Raw genomic sequence first — 21324 nt, 5'->3', positions numbered from 1 at the left:
AAAACAGAAATTGGGCTCGTGCAGATGTGTGGGCAGCTGTGAATAATGCACAACTAGCCTCTTCACTGAAATAAGCATCATTTATTTGCTTCACTTTCTTTTCATACTAGATAGTGCAACCAGATAAGTGGTTTTGAGTCCTCGATGTGACTTGGACTTGAATGTCGATGGTTGAAGCTGAAGCTGGAAGGGCTGCATTGGCGGTGGTTAGATTTTCTGTTGTTCCATCCCTTCTTCCTAGTAGGAGAGTCCATAAGGAGAAGCTTCTAGACTGTAACCATAAGTTGGTTATCGACTTACACAAGTTGATGGCTTTTAGCATTTTGCTACATTCTATGCGTGCATATTTTATGGTATGAGCTACAAACTAGCAATCACTTTTGATAAAAAAAAAATCCAAATCCCTTTGTATGTAGAGAGTGATAACAGTTCAATTTAAAACCAAACAAAATGCAAGTTCCCCATCAAAAGTGACGGACACAGTAGGCAGATGAGTAGTACGAGTAAATTAGTAAATTAGCACTAGACATATTTTCTGTAAGTGAGATTTAGTGGATGTACCAATAATGCAGAGTTCACCCAATGGCTCTACAAATATTGGTCAATCTCCGGCTTTGAGCTTTGGACCCAGGTTTTATCTTCCTCTATTGGGCCAGTTCAAGCAAATTAAAGTTGCTATAGGATGGCTTACAAGCCCGATTAGACATCATATTTTTGCAATAGATTGCAAATTTAAATTTAAATTACATCAGTTGCACGCCCCCGAAATAAAGAAAAGATTCTCAAAGTGGTTATTCAAAAGAAATGGGTGGGTCAGTCTTCCCCTCTTAAGGTCAGTTCAATGATTTAGAGTTGCAGTCTCCTTTTCAGCTAATGCCACTGAAGTCAAGTTCCAACTTGCATTGCGTGGTGCCCACGTCCTAATGAAAAGAAGAAAATTGTAACTCGAGTTCATATCTCGGCTGGTTACAAATTTGAATTTTCACATGCATCGAAAGTAAAAGGAATCATCTTCACATGCATGGTGTGGTGCCCACACGTTCCAAAGAAAAGAAGAAAATTGTGTGGTGCCCAAAGGCCTAATATATAAAAGGGAGATATATTTCTAATGATCCCTGTCTTTGGAGCCTGGAATATTCTGTAGATCTAGTTATCCTACAATAATGACCACTCAATTTGGGGCCTCTTCTTCTTCTTCCTCTTCTAGTACCATTCAGCCCTCTTTCTCTTCCTCTTGTGCTACCATTCAGTCATGGACATACCATGTCTTTTTGAGTTTTAGAGGAGAGGATACGCGCAACACTTTTACAGGCCATTTGCACAACAATTTGGTTCAGAAGGGAATTAAAACCTTCATAGATGATGGCCTTACAAGAGGAGAAGAAATATCAAGCGCACTTTTTAAAGCAATTGACGAGTCAAAAATTTCTGTCATTGTGTTCTCTAAAAGTTATGCTTCCTCAAAATGGTGTTTAGAAGAACTTGTGAAGATCATGCATTGTAATGAATCAAAGCAACAAATTGTATACCCTATTTTTTACAAGGTAGATCCATCAGATGTACGAAACCAAGAGGGTAGTTTTGGTCAGGCACTTGCTCATCATGATAACTTGGAGAAGGTGGCAGGATGGAAGTCAGCTCTTACAAAAGCAGGAAATCTTTCTGGGTGGCATTTCTCACACGGAGGGTAAGTCTTCTACTATACTTTGATAGTAACTGTGATATTCTTCTTCAAGCTTTTATTTTGCATAAATAGTTGTGGTTTTGTCTCTACTAGGGAAGGTGTAGATCTCTTCTTGTTTAGTTTGTTTTTCATGTTTATAATAATCTTCTTCTTTTTTCTACAATAGATATCTGATATTATCGCATTTAATATTTTCTATTCTTTTCAATTGACAGGCATGAATCTAAATTCATTCATAAAATTGTTGAAGAGATCTCACAACAAGTTTTAAATTTTACATATTTGAATGGGCACAAATACTTAGTTGGAATAGAGTCTCATTTAAAACATATGGAAAAGCTTTTATGTGTTGGAGAAAGTGACGTACGAATGATAGGGATATGGGGCATTGGTGGATTAGGCAAAACAACAATTGCAAAGACTGTTTATAATATAATTTCCCACAAATTTGAAGGCAGTTGTTTTTTGGAAAATGTTAGAGAAAGATCGTTGAAATATGGAGGCCTACAAGAACTACATAAGTTTCTTCTTTCTAAGACTCTAGGGTTGAGAGATTTAGAGGTAAATAGTCTTGATGAAGGAAGCATCATGATAAAAGAAATATTAAGCCATAGGAGAGTTTTCTTAGTTCTTGATGATGTGAATGATTTGGACCAGTTAAAAAGTTTAGTCGGAAAGTCTAATTGGTTTGGTTCTGGTAGTAGAATAATCATAACAACACGAGATAAGCATTTGCTACATGATGTTAATCACATATACCAAGTGGAGAAGTTAAGTCACAGTGAAGCTTTGGAGCTCTTCAACTTTAATGCATTCAAAGGAAAAGGACAGATGGGTGATTATGTTGAACTCATAGATAATGTAATATGCTATGCTGAAGGGCTTCCTCTAGTTGTAGAAGTTATGGGTTCATATCTACGTGGTAGAAGTACGGACACGTGGAAAGATGCATTAGAGTCTTGCAAAAGAGATCCTAAGTTTCAACAAGTGCTCAAATTAAGTTATGATGCACTTGAACCTTCGATGAAGGAAGTTTTTCTTCACATCGCATGTTTCTTTAAAGGTAAAAATAAGAACTATGTGATGGACATATTAGAAGGATGTGACCTACGACCTAAACACAGCATTGAAGTACTCATAGAAAAGGCTCTCATAAGTATTACTGAAGCAAATGATGTTTGGATGCATGATGTGCTAGAAGAAATGGGCAAAGAAATAGTTTGTCAAGAGTCATCAGAGCCAGGAGAACGTAGCAGATTGTGGTTGTACGAAGATGTTTATCACGTTTTTGTGCACAATACTGTAAGTGAAATATATAGATAGATAAGTGTTATTTATTCAAGAGCAACACATCATGCACATATTAATTTATATTCAAACATAAAAAAGAAAAAATTAGAAAAAGGATTCTGCCACTTCACTTTATTATTTGCACTTCATTTTGAACTATACAAAGTAAAATGCAAGTGGTAAAATATATGGCTAAGTGAAGTGCCAAAATCATCACAAAATAAAATAAAACTAAGAGTTTTTCCATACATATTAAGACCCAAAAGAAATTTAAAAATTTTACATTTGAAATTTCTTATTGAGGAAAAATGTCTTTGGTAATCTTATTGTATGTTTTTTCATACTAGGGAACAAGCAAAGTTAAAGGGATCATGGTTCTGAAAGGTGTACCAGATGAACAAATACCCTTGAATAAGAAAAGCTTCTTAAAGTTAAACGGTCTTCAAATTCTTATAATTTGTGGTGATGTATTCTATGGAGATCATGTGGATTACCTTCCCAATGATTTGAGACTGTTAAACTGGAAGGATTGTCAGTTACAATATTTTCCATCAGATTTTTATCCTAGGAAACTTGTTGCACTCAAGATGGATTTCAGTGAGATATCATCACCATGGAGTGTACTTAAGGTATAGTTTAGCAAATTTTGAAGCTATGGTGTAAATTTATTCACAATTTTATCGTCGCATACTATATTATGTTTAATTCAATTGAATACATTTTTTTTTTCAAAGGGAGGTTTTCTACGTCAGATGACTAGGATCTACACATCACCATTGGGGAAGAGACTACAGGTAATTTAACGTAATGATTACTATTTTTTTCTTTTTCTTCTTCTTCTTGTTTTTTTTTTTTGGCAAGAGTTCAATATTGTTAATATGAAGAGGGGGGAATTATTAGGTGGTACTCCGTGGCATTGCCATGTGGTGATCCCAACCAATAATATTACTTGAATCTGGTGGGGACCATGCAGAGGGTGAATTTGGAGTTTTGTAGTAAAATAGCTAATTGGGGATTATTTTAGATTTTTTTTTTTGAGGAGGGGCCAAATACGGCTGCCCTAAGTCTTAATCATTAATGAAACCATAGAATACTTTTTTTTGGGGGGGGGGGGGGGGAGGACATTGAGCCTAAACCCCAGGGAGGGGGAGGAAATTGAGCCTAAACCCCAAATTACCATAAGCATTAACAGAACATTCTGAGATAATAACAGGAGTCTAACCTAAATATATGTATTCGAAAAACACTAATTAGCGAAGAGTGTTCTATTGGCTACTCTATTAGCAAAGAAATGTCTAATTCTTAAAACTCATCCAAGACTTTTGGGTCTTAAAGTAATATGAAAATTTTGGGTGCCCAAAATTATTTGGCTTCGCAGACCAATCTGAAATGCTATTTGGGTTTTGGGCTCAAATTAGATTGTTGAGTTCGTACCGTATTTGGGACCCTGGGTGAGTAATTTTTTCCTTCGATTTGGCGACTGCATGTGCCTACATACTATAGGATAATTTTTCACACCTAACTAGTTTAATGAAACTTCTGAAACACCGCAATTGAGCATATTAGTGAAGCGAGATTCAATCGATCTAAATTATCTTTGTCCAAGGTGATAGTTATAGACTGTTGGCTCATTTAATAATTGAACTTTGATGTATAAGTAAATGGTGCCAAATTTTAGGATAGTTATATGTGCAATTGTAGTTTGAGTTTCTAATGAAATATCATATTTACTCCAAAAAAAAAAAAAAATTTCCTCACCCAAGACATGAAGACATATTCTCTCTTTTTCACATTTTTTTATAATTACAATTAATTTTTTTTTATTACTTATAAAACAGCTTTGAGTATTATTAACTTTATATATATATATATGGGTTTTTTACTTCAACAGTGTCTGAACTCTTCGAGGACTTTTGAAATGATACCTGAACTTTCAAAGTTATCAATGTGATACCTGAACTCATTTTTTCATATCAACGTCGTACCTGCGGTCGATTTCCGTCACAGAACAATTAACTATGACCACGTGCCTAGCACGTGAGGCACTTAATGAGGTTAAAAGACTAATTTACCCTCAAAAGTATATACTTCAACAGTGTCTGAACTCTTCGAGGACTTTTGAAATGATACCTGAACTTTCAAAGTTATCAATGTGATACCTGAACTCATTTTTTTGTATCAACGTCGTACCTGCGGTCGATTTCCGTCACAGAACCGTTAACTATGACCACGTGCCCAGCACGTGAGACACAAAATAAGGGTAAAAATGACCTTTCCCACTTCCTTTAGTTCTTCACGTGTCCAGTCGTACCTTCAGTTCTTATTCTCCATTTCTATTTCCTTTTTCATCTGTAAAATGCAATTAGATGGGTTGATGACATTTCCTAGCAAAATGCAAAACCCAAAGCAAAACTTGAATCCAATTCTCTGATGGACGGACACCGTTGGGGACTCTATCTCGTCGGAGTTCTCCAAGCACAACTTGCTCAACGGCTTTGCTTCTCTGAATTTATTGCAGGCCGGAGCGGTGTAGACGGTTTCACGACTCTTGGCCTCCAGATTTGAGACTTGGAATTTACCTGAGATTTCAGACAAAGGGATCAGAGAGAGAGAGAGAGAGAGAGAATATGGCCGGCGGCAATCCAGACCTTCTTGTGCAGCTTGCCAGATATATGACGGAGGCGGTCCACGCCGTCGTGGCACTCAGCTTCCTCACCGCAACTAACATCACAGCATAAGTTCATGAATTTCGAAAATAGTCCGTGTCTTTGTAATTGAATCAAAATCTGCAAAAGTGAAGGAGACTGAGAGTCTCTCTCTTTCTCTCTCTCTCTCAACAACGGCGAAAAGGCGAAGGATGGTGATGATGGGAGAAAACCCAAAATTGATTTTTTCGCAACTGTGTGTCTGTACATAACTATATTTATCTGTATATGATTTATCGAACAATGGGGTAATGATCATTTCACTGATTCCAGCTTCTAATCAATTTGTCCAAAAAAGAACCGGCCTTTGGTTATTCGCGACTGTAATATCAGTACTTAGTGGGAGCATAGGAAGAGGTACTCTGGCGAGGCAATCAGTGGCAGTCGGGGCAGGTGAGGAACAATTTGAGGGTTTTACGGCTGTGGAGGTGGATGACGGGGCTGGCGGATGGGCTGTACATAGGGCTTCTGGCGATAACGGGGCATTGAGTGGCGAGGAGCTTGAATTTTTGCAAGGTAGCCATATGGATCTAGCTGAGTTCAATGTGGTTGTAGTCAAGTAGTGCTTGGAAAGGGTTGGGTGGTTGAGAGAGAAGGTGAGATCTGATTTGTGGCCATGGCTTCCAATCGGAGGGGACAAATCAAAGGGAAGAAGACGTCGAAAAAGAAAAATAAGAAAGAAAGCAAAAATAAATAAAAAAAACAATACTTTTGAGGGTAATTAGTCTTTTAACCTCATTAAGTGCCTCACGTGTTGGGCACGTGGTCATAGTTAACGGTTTTGTGACAGAAATCGACCGCAGGTACGACGTTGATATGAAAAAATGAGTCCAGGTATCACATTGATAATTTTGAAAGTTCAGGTATCATTTCAAAAGTTCTCGAAGAGTTCAGACACTATTGAACTAAAAAACCCCATGAAGAACTAAAGGAAGTGGGAAATGTCATTTTTACCCTTATTTTGTGCTTCACGTGCTGGGCATGTGGTCATAGTTAACGGTTCTGTGACGGAAATCGACCGCAGGTACGACGTTGATACGAAAAAATGAGTTCAGGTATCACATTGATAACTTTGAAAGTTCAGGTATCATTTCAAAAGTCCTCGAAGAGTTCAGACACTGTTGAAGTAAAAAACCCATATATATATATATATATATATTTTGCCTACAGAATATGCACAATTTGAAATCAGTCGATTTGGGAAATTTCAATGGTGCAACAACGTTTTCCTACTTCTCTAGATTGCCAAACTTAGAGGAGTTGAAAATAAGAGACAGTCAAAAAGTCAAAAAGTTTGAAATTGTGGAAAAGATGAAATCCTTGAAAAGGTTGGATCTAAGCGGTACTGCAATCAGAGAATTGCCTTCATCAACAATCAGATGTCTCATTAATCTGGAAGAGTTAACTTTATCTGGTTGCAAGAAACTTAAACATGTGCCATGTAGCATTTTTGAGTTGCAACATCTAGAGCTTTTGGATCTCTCTTATTGTAAAAAGCTGGTAACATTTCCAACGAAGTCAGGGTTTTCAACGGGATCGACCAGTTTACAGGACAAGCACTATGTTCCATTATCCGTCAATTTGAACAATTGCAATCGTCTCGTAGAAATTGCAGAAATTCCGCGAGAAAGATATGACCTAGATGCGAGTGGCTGCTATAGATTGCAAAAAATTTCAAAATTGTCAAACATTTTGGAAGGTAAACAGTCAAAATCGACCCCTTTTATGGATTTGCTTAATTGCTATGAACTGTCCGGCAATCTGGCTCGTGACGTGGCAAAGGTGAAAAAGAATTTACCGGATAATTCCAGGTCAACAGCTCTGTGGTTTCTCGTTTTCTCATGTCGGCAATCTGAGTGTCAGGTTTTCTTTAACGGCCCGCCTTACAAATTTGGGATTCCGGAGTGGTTCACTTGGCGCAGGGATTTCGATATGGAAATGGAAGGACTTCAAGGATGTGAATTTAGAATTGATTTTCCTGGAAATTTCAAATGGGATGAGGACAAAGGATTGGCTTTCTGTGCTCAAACTGTTGATAACGATCACCAGCGCTGGGCTATGAGATCATGTTTCAGAATAGTCACAATCTACATTAACGGTGTATGCATCACTGAAGTATACCTAATGACGGGATGGTCCGTGTGGGGGTACTTGCCATTCGATACTATTATAGAACGGCTGAGTGAGAGTGGGTCACCACCACCTTCCGTGTGTCTGGTTAAGATTGAATTTAAAACCCGCGATGTATGGTCTAACGAGATTAAGGACGAAGGGCCCCCGATGCAAAGCTGCGGAGTCCACGTTGTAATGCCAGAGGATGAAGGCCAATTTGTTTTGAGCTTACCGACCCCATCAGTCAGTAAGTTACTTTCAGTGCCTTCAGAATGTACCTTATTATTTACCTGTGAATAAAATTAGTTGTTTACCTATTATTTTCTTTGTGAAATTCAGAACAAGGCAAGCCATACCTCCACCACATATGGAGTAATGTTTATCCTGTGGACGAATTTCGCCACACTTATCACTGAAGAACGACTGCCATCTAACGCTGTGAAAACAGAGCAAATTTCGCCACACTTACCTATTATTTTCGGTGCTGACATATCATCAAAGTATTCTATTGAACTTTCTCTTTGCTTATTTTATATAACTAAGGTTACTTATTTGCTGTTTTAGTTGGTGTTAACCATTAGAGATGAAGTTGAATTGATATTATCTAACCAACCATGGATAAGTCGTTATCTTCATTTAAAGGGCCAGGAAGCCAAACATTGAGATTCAAAGAAGATGTACATTATGGAGGTTTCTATAAACATTTAAACGTGCCTTGAAGTGGAAATCTACATGTATCTGAACTTTTTTCCTTTGCATATTTTGTCAAGGAGTTTGAATTGATGGGGTCTTGGAATGCTATCCACATGGACATCATGGAGTAGATAAGGATTTAGGCCGTCTACATGGCCGGTTAGACTTGGTAAAGTTGACACTAATAGCTTGATGTTAAATTTAATGATTGTGCCTACTCTTAACTTATCATTGCAGCTGTTGGATTTTTTACTAGGTAAATACCTTATGCTAATACTGGCCTTAACAAGAGTTGATCGAGATGAAACTAGATGGTACAGATATTGCTGACAGATTGACAGGTAACTGCTTTTTACTGAACTCTGTTTTAGGTTGGTTGATTGAGGGATTTGGGCATTTGTGTATTCTAAGAGCAATTACTATCTCAGGGCAAAAGGAGTATCTACTTAATTGCAAGCATGTACAAAGGCGGACAGCTGCTTTCAAAGAGGACTTTTGCATCCTTGGTAGTTTTGCTGCAATGGATACATCCATATGCCGATTAAGTTAGTTCTTGGTATGTAGTTATGTACACCATTACTCTGTGTCTTGTAAGATCTTGAGTTCCTCTTTGCTTTTAATGGTATAGAGGTTTTCCGGTCCTCTTGGCACTTAAAGCCACTTAATTGGTTGGCGTTAATGATTTGAGATGGTTGAGTACTTGAGTGGATATTGTCTGATTATGGCAATTTTCTTACTTTCATGTAGGATGCTACAGATTAGGCCCTGGAAATTTTACATTGCCAAAACAAAGAAAATGTGGGCTGATATGATATGCTCCTGTGGAGGAAGGGATCTGGTGCTGACACTAATGTGGGGTATAGATTCTATAGGACGTCTTTGTTTTGAACTAGCCATTTATTCTATATATAAACTCTGTAAGGTGGATTCTAATTAATAAGCTTGTCATGCGAAGGTGAAAAACTATGCAGGGTAGTTTTGAGAGGTCCTAATGTATATATTCCTTTCCAGTTCTATTGCTGCAAAGAAACACTTTAATCATATACTATATACTACCAATCCAGATGCATGTATAACAAGTGGTTTAGTTAAAGTCTTATCTTTTTGCGCCTATCTTTGTAACTTTTGTTTTTTGTTTACTAGGTACTAAACCTGATGCTTTGTTGGTCTGAAGGAGAGCTGAGAATTTGATTAAACTTAATGGTCACGATATATATTGCTCCAGACAGGTAATTGTTTCTTCTAGAGCTCTACTTTTGGTTAGTGAATTAGCATTGACAGTGGACTTCTTTTTTATTCTCAGGAGAAATTTGTATCTCTGAGCATGATTGAAGGTTGGACAACATTTGTTTGACATTGTGAAGCTTCTGCCTTTGAACTACATCTTATGATTGAGGTACAATAAAATGTGAGGTTCATACAATGTGAGGTTCATACAGACAATCAAATCTCTCTAGCTCTCTAATCAGGGGAATGAAGACTCCAATATTGTTCCATGTAACATCACGGAATGACTGGTTTGTGGCTGGATGGTCATCCATTTAATTTAGGAAAGCAGAATCACTGAGGAGAACCTTTGAGACTTTGAGAATAACTGATCGCAGTCACTGCTGCAACTCTGGTTTGCCTGAAACGGGAGCTGTGCTCTTTGGATAGATTCACTCCTAAAAATGTTTTGGAGAAAATATTTTATGTATTCTTCTGTGGTCATCACACAATCTAATTTAGTGCGTGTTCATATAACCTCATGGTTGTAAACTGTATGTATGACATGCTAGAAAATTTTGAAATGAGAATTCTAAAATGATGTGGTCTATAATTGTGAATCCTAGTAGTCATAGCTTTATTCTAAACTCATAGCAGTTATCATCATCATCATATCATACATAAAGCTCAACTAGCTAGTGTAACTAGGTAGCCTTAGCTTCTTATGAGTAGTTTAGTACTCAGCTAGCAAAGCAGCAGATGATCCAAATGAATCTTCGTTAACCCTACTGCAGTTCAATCGAATCTCTCCATCAGTTCCTGTCAAGAGGCTTATATTCCCCATTTTAATCATCGATTCCACAAAGCTCTCAAAGAATGTGGTCTGATTAACGCTGAAGTTGTTAACCATGTCAATGGTATCAGCCCCGCTAGTCGAAAACAGCACTTGGTCGCTTTGGAGTAGACCCTTGTGAACTTGAAGGTTAGAGAAATAGTTGCTGTCGAAACCATCAGGTGTTGAGGGATCAAAATTGGCCAGGACACTCCCATTCCCATTTTGTGGGCATATGTCACTCAAGGTTTCTATGTAGGTCGAGTTTAAGGTTTGGTCAGGACTCCCTGTGTTGTTGAAGTTGTATAATCGATCAGTGAAAAACTGACACTGGGCGCGTCCAAATGTGTGAGCACCTGTGAATATGTATGCAAATCCGATCAATGTTGTCCACTACAAAAAAGGTACTATGTAACATTTATATTTGCTTCGCTTTCTTTTCTTACCGGATAGTGCAACCAGATCGGTGGTGTTTAGGCCTACAGCTGAGAACTTGGACTTGAGTACATCAAGGTTTGAGGTGGGAGCTGGAAGGGCTTCATTAGCAGCGGTTCGGTTTGCTGTTGTTCCATCCCTTCTTCCTAGTAGGACTGTCCATGAGGGGCCTCCAGACTGCAACCATAAATTAGTTAATGATTCTTACTTTCTTAACATTTTGCTTCATCCCTGGTGTGCCTATTTGTGGTATAAGGAACAAACTTACAATCCCTATTAATGAATTTGTTTTTTATATTAGGCCATGTCACAAAGAGTACAAAATGGTGTTGGTGAAGTGAAATATATATACCAAAGAAACAGACTCTTCTGCTGCAATGGCAAGAATATCAGCACAAGAAACCGTGCTGGGACAAGCATTCTCCAATGCAGTCTTAATCTTGTCCACAACATCAAATCCTCTTGCTGAATTGACATTCGGAAAGGCTGCTTTCTCGCTGTCTATGCCATCGACACTGCTACTGTTGTCCAGCAAAATTGATGCATCACAACCCTGCAGAACCAGAGTTAATTAACAAGTCCTTTAGTGCTAAATTAAATTTCAGAAGTCATAACAGAGAAGCAGCTAGCTAGTTCTAAAGTACTTTTGTGCTTAGCTAGCTAGCTAGTTAGTTACATTGACAAAGCAATCATGGAAGTGAAGCCTAATGAGGCTTGCAGCGATACGTGGATCCGTCTGCAAAGCTTCCTGAATGACTCCACGGACAATGCTAGTGAGATTCACATCGGGGCATGCTTCATTGTAGAACGTCGGGGTCAGCTGAGCCTCACCATATCCTCCTGCACACAATAAGATCAACAATGCAAAGAAAACTGCAGTACTAGTAGTTGCCATTGCACAGTGATATAGAGAAGAAGGCATCTCCTCAGGTCTCTTTTAACAAGTTGAATGAGCTAGAGCCGGTAGTGGTATATATTAATGCATGTGAGATTTTTATGTAGAAAGTGACAAACAGTTAATTGGAAACCAAACAGATCAAAAATGACAAACACATTTGGCAAACGAGTACTACTCTTGGACTTATGCAATGAATGCAGCCCTACTTTACGTCCCAAAAAAAAAAATGCGGCCCTACAAATTTATACTATATACTGAAGGAGTGTTTTCCTTATGAACAGTGGATTGTCTATTTTGCCCTTCTATGTTTTCCGAAATTACCAAGCCCACCTGTTGATCTGCTGTGCCGCCACCGAATACTGGGCTTCTCGCGTCTTCGTTTATTTGATGCGCAGAAACAGATAAGAGGCTGTGCAAAAACAGCTTAGAGATTGATAGAGACAGAAAGGTTATTTGCTTCGCAGAGAGAGAGATAGAGAGACGTGTTGGTTTCCGGTTATTTGCTTCATCTGTGCAGAAAGGGTAGATAATTCTGGGGCTTTTCGGAATTGAAGGAGGACGAACAAAGTAATACAAATTGCTTGATCTGTCTGGTTTTGGAGGTACAGATCTGGGTTGCTTTTAATCGGTGGTGTACATATCATTTGGGTTACCTCTGGAGAAGCTACATAGGTTAGTCAGTACTTCGTTTCTGAGTTTAAGTTTCGCTTCAATGATTGTTGAGCTCTTTTGGGTAATATTTGATTTGTATGAAATGCTTATGGTTCAGAGGGGCTCGATTTTATAGCGTTATCTAACTTTTGAGAATTTGTATTTGACTTCATTCTTGGTATTAACCAGTTTACACTAAAGAATTTCACGGAGCGTGAATCATGAATAACAATGAGAGCAAAGAACTGGTGTTCCCCAATTTCATTAATAACCAGTCGTGTGTCCAGTGATGACTTTCAACACCATTAGTTTAATGCTATTAAAATATTGATCATGCTTATCTTCAATTGACTATATTAATCTCAGCCCCCAGCCAGGTAGATTCAGATTTATGTATGCCATATTTGGTTTAATCATATCTCATTTTTGGAAATCAAATAGAGCTAAAGCCCTGTTACACTCATGGATGGACCAGAATAGTGCCATTAGAAATAAAGCAGCTTTGAGTTATTCAATCTATGTTTTTGTGATTATACGTAGCAATAAGAATAACCAAAACTGCTTGCAGCATTTGGTGGTACAAAATCAGAAAGTATTGGGGATATTACTTTTTTGATTTATTGAACTTTTGTCATGATTGAGTTGCATGTTATGCTGCACTTTCTGTTATGATGTTGTTTATAACCTCTGCCTCTGGATTTCATAAAAGCTGAAAAATGATCTGGTTTTTATCTTTTGGTTTTAATGGTTTTCACACTTTACTGATATTGTATGCTTTCGATATGAACTTTCAACCTGCCGCTTTATTCTTTTCCCATGTTTGTAAAAAGTTTTTTTTTTTTTGGGTTGTGGAATGGAGAATTTGTATATCACTACGTTCACTATTAAGGATGAGCAAATGGGAGGCAGGTAGACTCTGTCGGGAATGCCTCCTCCATTTGGGGTATAACGTCGGAGCATTGATTTAGTTGTTTAGTTTTGAAGCCTTGGCTGAAACATAACCAAATTGGTATAACAATGAAGAATTGTGTACCATTACTCCTCTTCAGCTTTATGTTTTGTGCTGCTCTTCTTTCTTTCTAGGCTTTGAAGTGACTTAGCTTCTCAGTTATGTACCTTTTCATAGGTTTCTCTCTCTTTATGTGAATGTGGTTTTTTCTTCTTGCTGCCGATATACTTCAATCAAGCCTTTTGGTTGCTGGTTTCATCTGAACCTTGATTTCAGTTATTTTTTTATGTTTTTTTTAATACTCAATTGGTGGATTGATATTTTTTTTAATCAATATGAACATGCTGATATATTTTCCAGCTCTTGGTTAGATGTATAGATAGGCTATGAAGTTCTGATGTCTTGGATTGTCTTTGATATGATCATTTCATAATATGCAATTATGCATGTCGAATGTACAATCTCTAATGTGCTGCTCCTTTTTTTCCTTCAGGTTGCCGCTGGGTTCTGAAGATCTTTGTTGGCAAAACGAATATCAATAGATATGGAAACTTACTCGAATGCGGTGTCAGGTGGAATTTTCTATCTTATTTATTTTTGCATACAATTATTTAGCTCTTCACCAAATAGTTATAAAGTTAATATTCAAATTTGAATTAAATTATTATAAATATTGATGTATAAAGTATCGTAAAAGCGCTGTGAAAAGGATTTTTACTGTACTATTGCAGGAACTACAATAATCAAGATTGCTGTTATTTTCATAATGGTTGTTAATATTGTCATCAACTCAGTTGTTCTGTTCATTTTGTTTCAATTAGCTAGCAGACTAATCCAAGATATAAATAGTTAGCAGATTAACACAAGATCCGAATTCTGCATTTTCTTCTTCTAAATATTTCCCCCCCTTTGTTTGTAGATCCAATGCCCAAACGGAGAAAAAGTAAGAGAGATTTACTTTTGCAAAATGCTGAAAGTGTTGATAAACGCAAACGAAGAAAGACTACATCTGCTGAAACAAGCTGCAATTCTGGTCCAAGTATGTCCAACATTCAAGAAGTTGAAAAAGTTGTTTTGCATGAACACAGCATTGGACAAGCGTCGTATCAAAGAAACAAGCATGGTATGGGAATTAACATTTTGTTAATCCTACAGTTATCTTCGAACATAATAATTTCATTCCCTATTTTTTTATTTCATCTATTATCAATTTAATATTTGTATAATGTTCTATTGCCCTTTTTCATACACAGGACCAACTTCTACATATTTGGATTTTGGAGATATGGCTCATGTTTGCACTGATTGTGATGCTCTATTTTGGTTAAACGAATCCAAAAAAAGAGTGTCAAGAAAAGCTGCTCCGATCTATACAAAATGTTGTCAAGAAGGTAGGATCAAACTCCAGACACCGCATCCGACACCACCTTTTTTGGAGAAACTACTTGATCCAAATAATGGTCCGCAAAGTGTGCTCTTTAGACAAAATATAAGAGCCTATAATTCTATGTTTGCGTTTACATCTATTGGAGCTAAAATTGATCGAACAATCAATGATGGATCAGGACCTTATGTTTTTAAAATTAGTGGTCAAGTACATCATCTAATGGGTACTCTGTTGCCTTCTCAAGATGAACCTCCTAAATTTGCACAGCTATATGTTTATGCAGTCAAGATGAAGTTGCAAATCGAATTCAAGCAGTTGACTGTAACAGAACAAATAAAAATCTCGATCCAGACATTGTTAAAGGTTTGATTCAGATGTTTGATGAGAACAATGAGTTGGTCAAGTACTTCCGAACAGTTAAATATAAATTTGATAATAATACTTTGCGGTCTTTAAATTTATCAATTTTAGATCATGAAGATGTTCGAGAAAAACAATATGAGCAACCAACATGTAATGAAATTGCTGGTTTAATAGTTGGTGATATTGGGCTTTGCGATTCAAACAAAGACATTGTGATAGAACTGCATGACGGAGGTTTACAACGAGTATCAAGATTACATCCAAAATTGATGTCTTTTCAATATCCAATTCTTTTTCCGTTTGGCGAAGATGGTTATAAAACGAGTCTTAAGATGTTGCCTCCTAAAGGACAACGACAAGCTAAGCGTGATAAAGTCTCTATGCGCAGCTTCATAGTATATCAAATTCAAGAGAGATATAATCGATCAGACACTCTATTGAAAGGAGGCAGATTATTTCAACAATTTTTAGTTGATTGTTATGCAACTATTGAAGAAGATCGACTGGATTATATCAGAAAGAATCAAAAAAAATTTGAGAAGTGATGTTTATAAAGGTATGTGCTGTTGGCGTGAGTCATACTTACCTTATTTATGTAGATATTCTGTAATATTCTGTGATATGTAATATTATGTAATATCTGTAGTATTATTAGGTTTACTACTTACCTTAGGAGTAGTACTTGTCTTATCAGAATTTGTATATAATTCCTTCTTGTAAGGTGAATGAAATATCTGAGAGTTATTCAGTCAAAATTATCTCTTGTGTTTCGTTATCTTTGACTTGGTATCAGAGCAGAGATCCGATCCTGGACTCTGACTCATTGTTCCTTGATTCTTGACCCTTGTTCTTTGTGCTTGGATTTGTTCCTTGTCCTTTGATCCTTTCATCACCGTTGCCTTCTTATATTTCCAAGTACTTTATTGTTCTTTTTCTTCCGCTGGGTATTCACCATGGTGAAAGATCAAGACGTTTCAACCGTGATCAAGCAAGATGGAGATGGTGAGACTTCTCATGGTTCCAACCAAATTTCTGTCTCTGTTAAAGATGATTCAACTGGAAGTTATGGAGGTGTCAAACTCAATGGCTCTAATTACCGAACCTGGAAGAAGATGATGGAGGCTCACCTTTGTGGAATCGATAAGGTGGGCTATGTTGATGGTTCGATTACTGAACCACCAATTGCAGCCAACAATTATTCAAAATGGAAGACTGCAAATGGCTCGGTAACCTCTATTCTTTACAAATCCATGACTGAAGATGTTTCACAGATGATTATGGGGTGTAATACAGCTGAAGAAATCTGGGAAAGCCTTAAGGAGATCTACTTTAACGGAACGGATTTTGCTGAAGTTTATGAGTTGAGCACTCAAGCCTCCCGTATGACACAAGATGGAAAACCAGTTGCCATGTATTTTGCAAAACTAAAGGGGATTTGGCACGAAATTGATCAAATGCGCCCATGTCGCATGAAGTGCCCGGATGATTTCAAGATGTATAAGGAGGAGCAGGATCTCATGAGAGTTCATGTTTTTTTTGGCTGGCCTAGATCCAATATTTGAGAATGCAAGGAGTGAATTGCTTCGCCGGACTACCACACCAACCTTGCAGCAAGCCTTTGCTTATATTCGCAAAGATGAGACCCAGAGGGCTGGAACTAGAGTAGTTACTCCAGAAGTTGCAGGCCTTGCAATACAATCAAAGCCATCCAATCCCGCAAGTCATCGGTCACTCTCAGGCAATCGGCCTCCTTCCTCTCTGCGTCCCTCTCCTCAAGGTCCTCCTCCAGGGTTTTCCTCAAATCTGACTTGTAATTACTGCAAGAATCCAGGCCACATCAAAGCAAATTGTTACAGGTTAGTCGGTTTTCCAACAGGCTACTTTGATAGGCCCCGACCTCAGGACAACAAACCCAAGGGAAAGGCTGCTGTTCATCTTGTTCAAGACCAAGATTACTATGCTGTGACAGAACCAGATTACACCAACTTTGCTGGTAAGGATACCGCATCCGTAAGTCACGGTGGTAATGGTAAGATTGGAGTTGCTTTAAAAATTTCTAGCTTTACTGGTGGCAATACTTGGATAATTGATTCTGGAGCATCTGACCATATGACCTATGATCGTAGTTTCTTTCTTTTTCTCAATCCACCCTCTATTTCCTCTGTTGTCAATGCCAATGGTGATTCTTTTCCTGTTTTAGGAATAGGGTCTGTTCGTCTCACCCCTTCTTTGACACTACATGATGTTCTTTATGTCCCTGCTCTCTCTCATCATCTTATATCTGTGCCTCAGCTTAATACTCAATCTCGGTGTTCTGTAACATTTTTCCGTTGTATGTGATTTTTCAGGACCTCCTCACCAGGGAAATAATCGGCAGGGGTTATCTGAGGGGTCGACTATTTCATCTGGATTGCATGTTCGCCGGAATGAAGCCGGAGAAGGCAGTCCAAGCAGCGTTGATTTCGACTGGGGTTACTAATCAAGTTGAAGAATTATGGCTATGGCATCGGAGATTGGGACATCCTTCCTTTAGTGTCATGAAGAAATCTATGCCATCCTTGTTTCTGGGCATTGATGAGTCTAAGTTGCACTGTGAGTCATGTGTCTTAGCTAAAAGTCATCGTACTAGTTATCCTTTGAGTACTACTAGGAGTTCTTTTCCTTTTGAGCTTATTCATTCTGATGTATGGGGACCTTCCCGTGAGTCAACCTTGTCTGGCAAACATTGGTTTGTTTTGTTTATTGATGATTATACTCGTCTTACTTGGGTCTCTTTATTGAAACACAAATATGAAGTCTTCTCTGCTTTCCAAGAATTTTTTGCTCTTGTTCAAAATCAATTTGGAGCCAATATTAAAGTCTTTCGTTCTGATAATGGGGGAGAGTTTGTCAATTCTCAATTTCACCAATTCTTTCATTCTCATGGGATTATTCATCAAACTACTTGCCCTCAAACCCCTGAACAAAATGGGGTGTCAGAAAGAAAGAATCGTCATGTTCTTGACATAGCCCGGTCTCTTCTATTTAGTGCTCATATGCCTAAGTATCTTTGGGGAGATGCAATTCTCACTGCCTGTCATCTCATTAATAGGCTACCTTCCTCTGTTCTCAATGGTCAAACCCCCTATGCTGCCCTTTCAAATCATGTGTCTGTCCCTTCGTTTTCTAATCTCCCTGCTCGTGTCTTTGGGTGTGTTGTGTTCGTCCATGTTCCTAAGAATCAAAGGTCCAAACTCGATGCTAGGGCATTAAAATGTGTTTTTGTGGGCTATGGTGTTAATCAGAAGGGCTACAAGTGTTTTCATCCCCCTACACAGAAAGTTTTTGTTACCATGGATGTCACCTTTTATGAGGATGCATGTTACTTTTCTCCCATCAATCCTTCACTTCATGGGGAGAAACACACTTTTTTGGAAGAGAAGTCTTGTGGGATTGAAATTCAGCCCATTGAAGCCAACGTCACTCCTGCCGAAACGGAAAAGGCAATTGCCGAACAGTGCATTGCGAGTTCCGAAACAGAAACAGCAATTGCTGAATCATCTACCCTTCGCCATGCAACTGCCGAACAGAGCATTGCAAGTTCCGAAACAAAAACGGCAATTGCTGAATCGTCTACCCTTGGCCATGCAACTGCCGAACAGAGCATTGCGAGTTCCGAAATAGAAAAGACAATTTCCGAATTATCTACCCTCCGAGAAGGCCGAGCTCCTCCACCCCTCTTAGATACAGATAACCCTTGTCAACCAATCCCTGAGGAGCGTCCCAATCTTGAGGTTAGTGGTGTTTCTTCTAACTCTGATATTGGTGATAGTGTGCATGTTTTGCCTCCTAGGTCCACCCGTGGTAAACCACCTCGTCAATATGAACCAAGTTTAGATGTTAAGTCTAAGTATGCCATAGCTAACTTTGTATCCACCCACCGGTTATCCAAATCCCATGCTTCTTTTGTGAATCAGATATCCTCTGTATGTGTTCCCAGTAAAGTGCAGGATGCTCTCAAGGATCCCGAATGGTCTCAAGCAATGAATGAAGAGATGGAGGCATTGGAGAAGAATAATACTTGGGAGTTGGTGCCACCTCCACAAGGAAAGAGAGTTGTTGGATGTAGATGGGTGTACACTATCAAACACAATGCAGATGGTTCAGTGAACAGGTATAAAGCAAGACTTGTTGCAAAGGGATATACTCAAACATATGGCGTGGATTATGAGGAGACCTTTGCTCCAGTAGCAAAGATTAATACTGTTCGAGTGTTGATGTCTCTAGCAGCTAATCTAGATTGGCCCTTGCAACAGTTTGATGTGAAGAATGCCTTTTTACATGGAGAGCTATCTGAAGAAGTCTATATGGATCTACCACCAGGATATGAGGCAAGCACAGGAGGTAGATTTGTCTGTAAGTTAAATAAGTCCTTGTATGGACTCAAACAATCACCACGAGCTTGGTTTGGAAGATTCTCTCAAGCTATGCGTCGTTTTGGGTACAAGCAGAGCAACTCTGACCATACATTGTTTCTGAAACGCTGTGAAGGTAAATTAACTGCCTTGATTATTTATGTTGATGATATGATAATTACTGGTGATAATTCAGAGGAGGTTGAAAGATTAAAAGATCTGCTTGCATCAGAGTTTGAGATGAAAGATCTTGGTTCTCTTAAATATTTTTTGGGGATTGAGGTCGCCAGGGGGAGTTCAGGAATTTTCTTATGCCAGAGAAAATATGTGCTTGATTTGTTGACAGAGACAGGAATGCTAGGGTGTAGACCTGCTGATACTCCTATTGAGCAAAATCATAAACTGGCTGAGTACCCTAATCAAACTCTTACAGAGAAGGCTCGCTATCAGAGGTTAGTTGGTAGATTAATCTATCTCTCACATACTCGGCCAGACATTGCATATGCAGTTAGTGTTGTGAGTCAATTCATGCATAATCCAAGTGAAACTCATATGGAAGCTGTGATCCGTATTCTGAGGTATTTAAAGTCTGCACCTGGAAAAGGATTGATGTTTTCAAAGCATAGTCATCTGGATATTAGTGGTTATACAGATGCAGACTGGGCAGGTTGTGTTACGGATAGAAAATCCACTTCTGGTTACTTCACTTTTGTAGGTGGTAATCTTGTTACTTGGAGGAGTAAGAAACAAAAGGTTGTGGCCAGGTCAAGTGCTGAAGCAGAGTATAGAGGTATGGCTCATGGAGTTTGTGAATTACTTTGGTTGAGAAATTTACTTCGTGATTTGGGATTTAAACCCAAACGAGCCATGAATTTGTATTGTGACAACAAGGCAGCGGTGGATATTGCTCACAACCCAGTTCAACATGACAGAACTAAGCATGTTGAGGTTGACAGACATTTCATTAAAGAGACGCTCGATGCTAAGCTTATCTCTTTTCCTTTTGTCCACTCAGAAGAACAATTAGCTGATGTTCTCACAAAAGCAGTATCGAGTAAGGCATTTCATGACTCACTTGACAAGTTGGGCATTCGTGATCTGTATGCGCCAACTTGAGGGGGAGTGTTGGCGTGAGTCATACTTACCTTATTTATGTAGATATTCTGTAATATTCTGTGATATGTAATATTATGTAATATCTGTAGTATTATTAGGTTTACTACTTACCTTAGGAGTAGTACTTGTCTTATCAGAATTTGTATATAATTCCTTCTTGTAAGGTGAATGAAATATCTGAGAGTTATTCAGTCAAAATTATCTCTTGTGTTTCGTTATCTTTGACTTGTGCGATGCTGTATTGAGAGGTGATAATGACAGTCGCAATTTAGGACAAAAAGTTATCTTGCCTGGCACATTTACTGGAAGTCCTAGATATATGATGAATAACTATCAAGATGCTATGGCGATCTGTCGACATTATGGTCATCCTGATTTGTTTATAACTTTCACATGTAATGTAAAATGGCCTGAAATTTTAAGAGCACTTCAAAACAAACAAGATTGTAAACCAGAAGACAGATCGGATATAATATCACGAATCTTCAAAATGAAACATGATGACCTTATTGCATATATCAAGTCCGGTAAACCTTTTGGAGAAGTTGAAGCAGGTAAATTTTCGTTGTCTTTTATTTCATATTTATATTTGGCTTAACTATTTCTTTA

General features: G+C 38.2%; 3 protein-coding genes across 3 annotated transcripts; 2 read left to right on the top strand and 1 right to left on the bottom strand.

The window, feature by feature from the left end:
* Positions 1 to 1136: 1136 nt before the first annotated feature.
* LOC112165333 (disease resistance protein RUN1) lies at positions 1137 to 10117 on the top strand. Its single transcript, XM_024301827.2, has 12 exons — positions 1137 to 1687; positions 1900 to 2986; positions 3322 to 3603; positions 3709 to 3768; positions 6850 to 8038; positions 8131 to 8291; positions 8562 to 8653; positions 8741 to 8825; positions 8913 to 9040; positions 9232 to 9341; positions 9628 to 9713; positions 9788 to 10117. Exons 1-6 carry the CDS (start codon positions 1164 to 1166, stop codon positions 8205 to 8207), a joined length of 3219 nt encoding a protein of 1072 aa, XP_024157595.1. The 5' UTR covers positions 1137 to 1163; the 3' UTR covers positions 8208 to 8291; positions 8562 to 8653; positions 8741 to 8825; positions 8913 to 9040; positions 9232 to 9341; positions 9628 to 9713; positions 9788 to 10117.
* A 267-nt stretch (positions 10118 to 10384) lies between these two features.
* LOC112165334 (peroxidase A2) lies at positions 10385 to 11852 on the bottom strand. The gene is made up of 4 exons (XM_024301828.2): positions 11634 to 11852; positions 11310 to 11510; positions 10969 to 11134; positions 10385 to 10878 (listed from the first exon to the last, which is right to left on the bottom strand). Exons 1-4 carry the CDS (start codon positions 11850 to 11852, stop codon positions 10424 to 10426), a joined length of 1041 nt encoding a protein of 346 aa, XP_024157596.2. The 3' UTR covers positions 10385 to 10423.
* A 371-nt stretch (positions 11853 to 12223) lies between these two features.
* LOC112165337 lies at positions 12224 to 15312 on the top strand. The gene is made up of 4 exons (XM_024301830.2): positions 12224 to 12527; positions 13949 to 14027; positions 14375 to 14578; positions 14709 to 15312. The coding sequence occupies exons 2-4, from the start codon at positions 14000 to 14002 to the stop codon at positions 15209 to 15211; spliced, it is 735 nt and encodes a 244-aa protein (XP_024157598.1). The 5' UTR covers positions 12224 to 12527; positions 13949 to 13999; the 3' UTR covers positions 15212 to 15312.
* The last annotated feature ends 6012 nt before the right edge of the window (positions 15313 to 21324 follow it).

Source organism: Rosa chinensis, chromosome 5 (assembly GCF_002994745.2).
Source record: "Rosa chinensis cultivar Old Blush chromosome 5, RchiOBHm-V2, whole genome shotgun sequence".
NCBI classification, from domain to species: Eukaryota; Viridiplantae; Streptophyta; class Magnoliopsida; order Rosales; family Rosaceae; genus Rosa; species Rosa chinensis.
The sequence above is the reverse complement of the archived record's forward strand: the minus strand, read 5'-3'. Positions and strand labels throughout refer to the sequence as shown.

Bases quoted from the DNA above. Each gene is read 5' to 3' on its own strand.
- LOC112165334 (XM_024301828.2), bottom strand. From the start codon at position 11,852: ATGGCAACTACTAGTACTGCAGTTTTCTTTGCATTGTTGATCTTATTG. The intron at 11,511-11,633 runs GTAACTAACTAG...CTGGTTCTGCAG, and splicing joins TCCATGATTGCTTTGTCAAT to GGTTGTGATGCATCAATTTT. The intron at 11,135-11,309 runs GTATATATATTT...TTATGGTTGCAG, and splicing joins CAGAAGAGTCTGTTTCTTTG to TCTGGAGGCCCCTCATGGAC.
- LOC112165333 (XM_024301827.2), top strand. From the start codon at position 1,164: ATGACCACTCAATTTGGGGCCTCTTCTTCTTCTTCCTCTTCTAGTACC. The intron at 1,688-1,899 runs GTAAGTCTTCTA...TTCAATTGACAG, and splicing joins TGGCATTTCTCACACGGAGG to GCATGAATCTAAATTCATTC. The intron at 8,039-8,130 runs GTAAGTTACTTT...TGTGAAATTCAG, and splicing joins CTTACCGACCCCATCAGTCA to AACAAGGCAAGCCATACCTC.
- LOC112165337 (XM_024301830.2), top strand. From the start codon at position 14,000: ATGGAAACTTACTCGAATGCGGTGTCAG. The intron at 14,028-14,374 runs GTGGAATTTTCT...CTTTGTTTGTAG, and splicing joins TTACTCGAATGCGGTGTCAG to ATCCAATGCCCAAACGGAGA. The intron at 14,579-14,708 runs GTATGGGAATTA...TTTCATACACAG, and splicing joins GTATCAAAGAAACAAGCATG to GACCAACTTCTACATATTTG.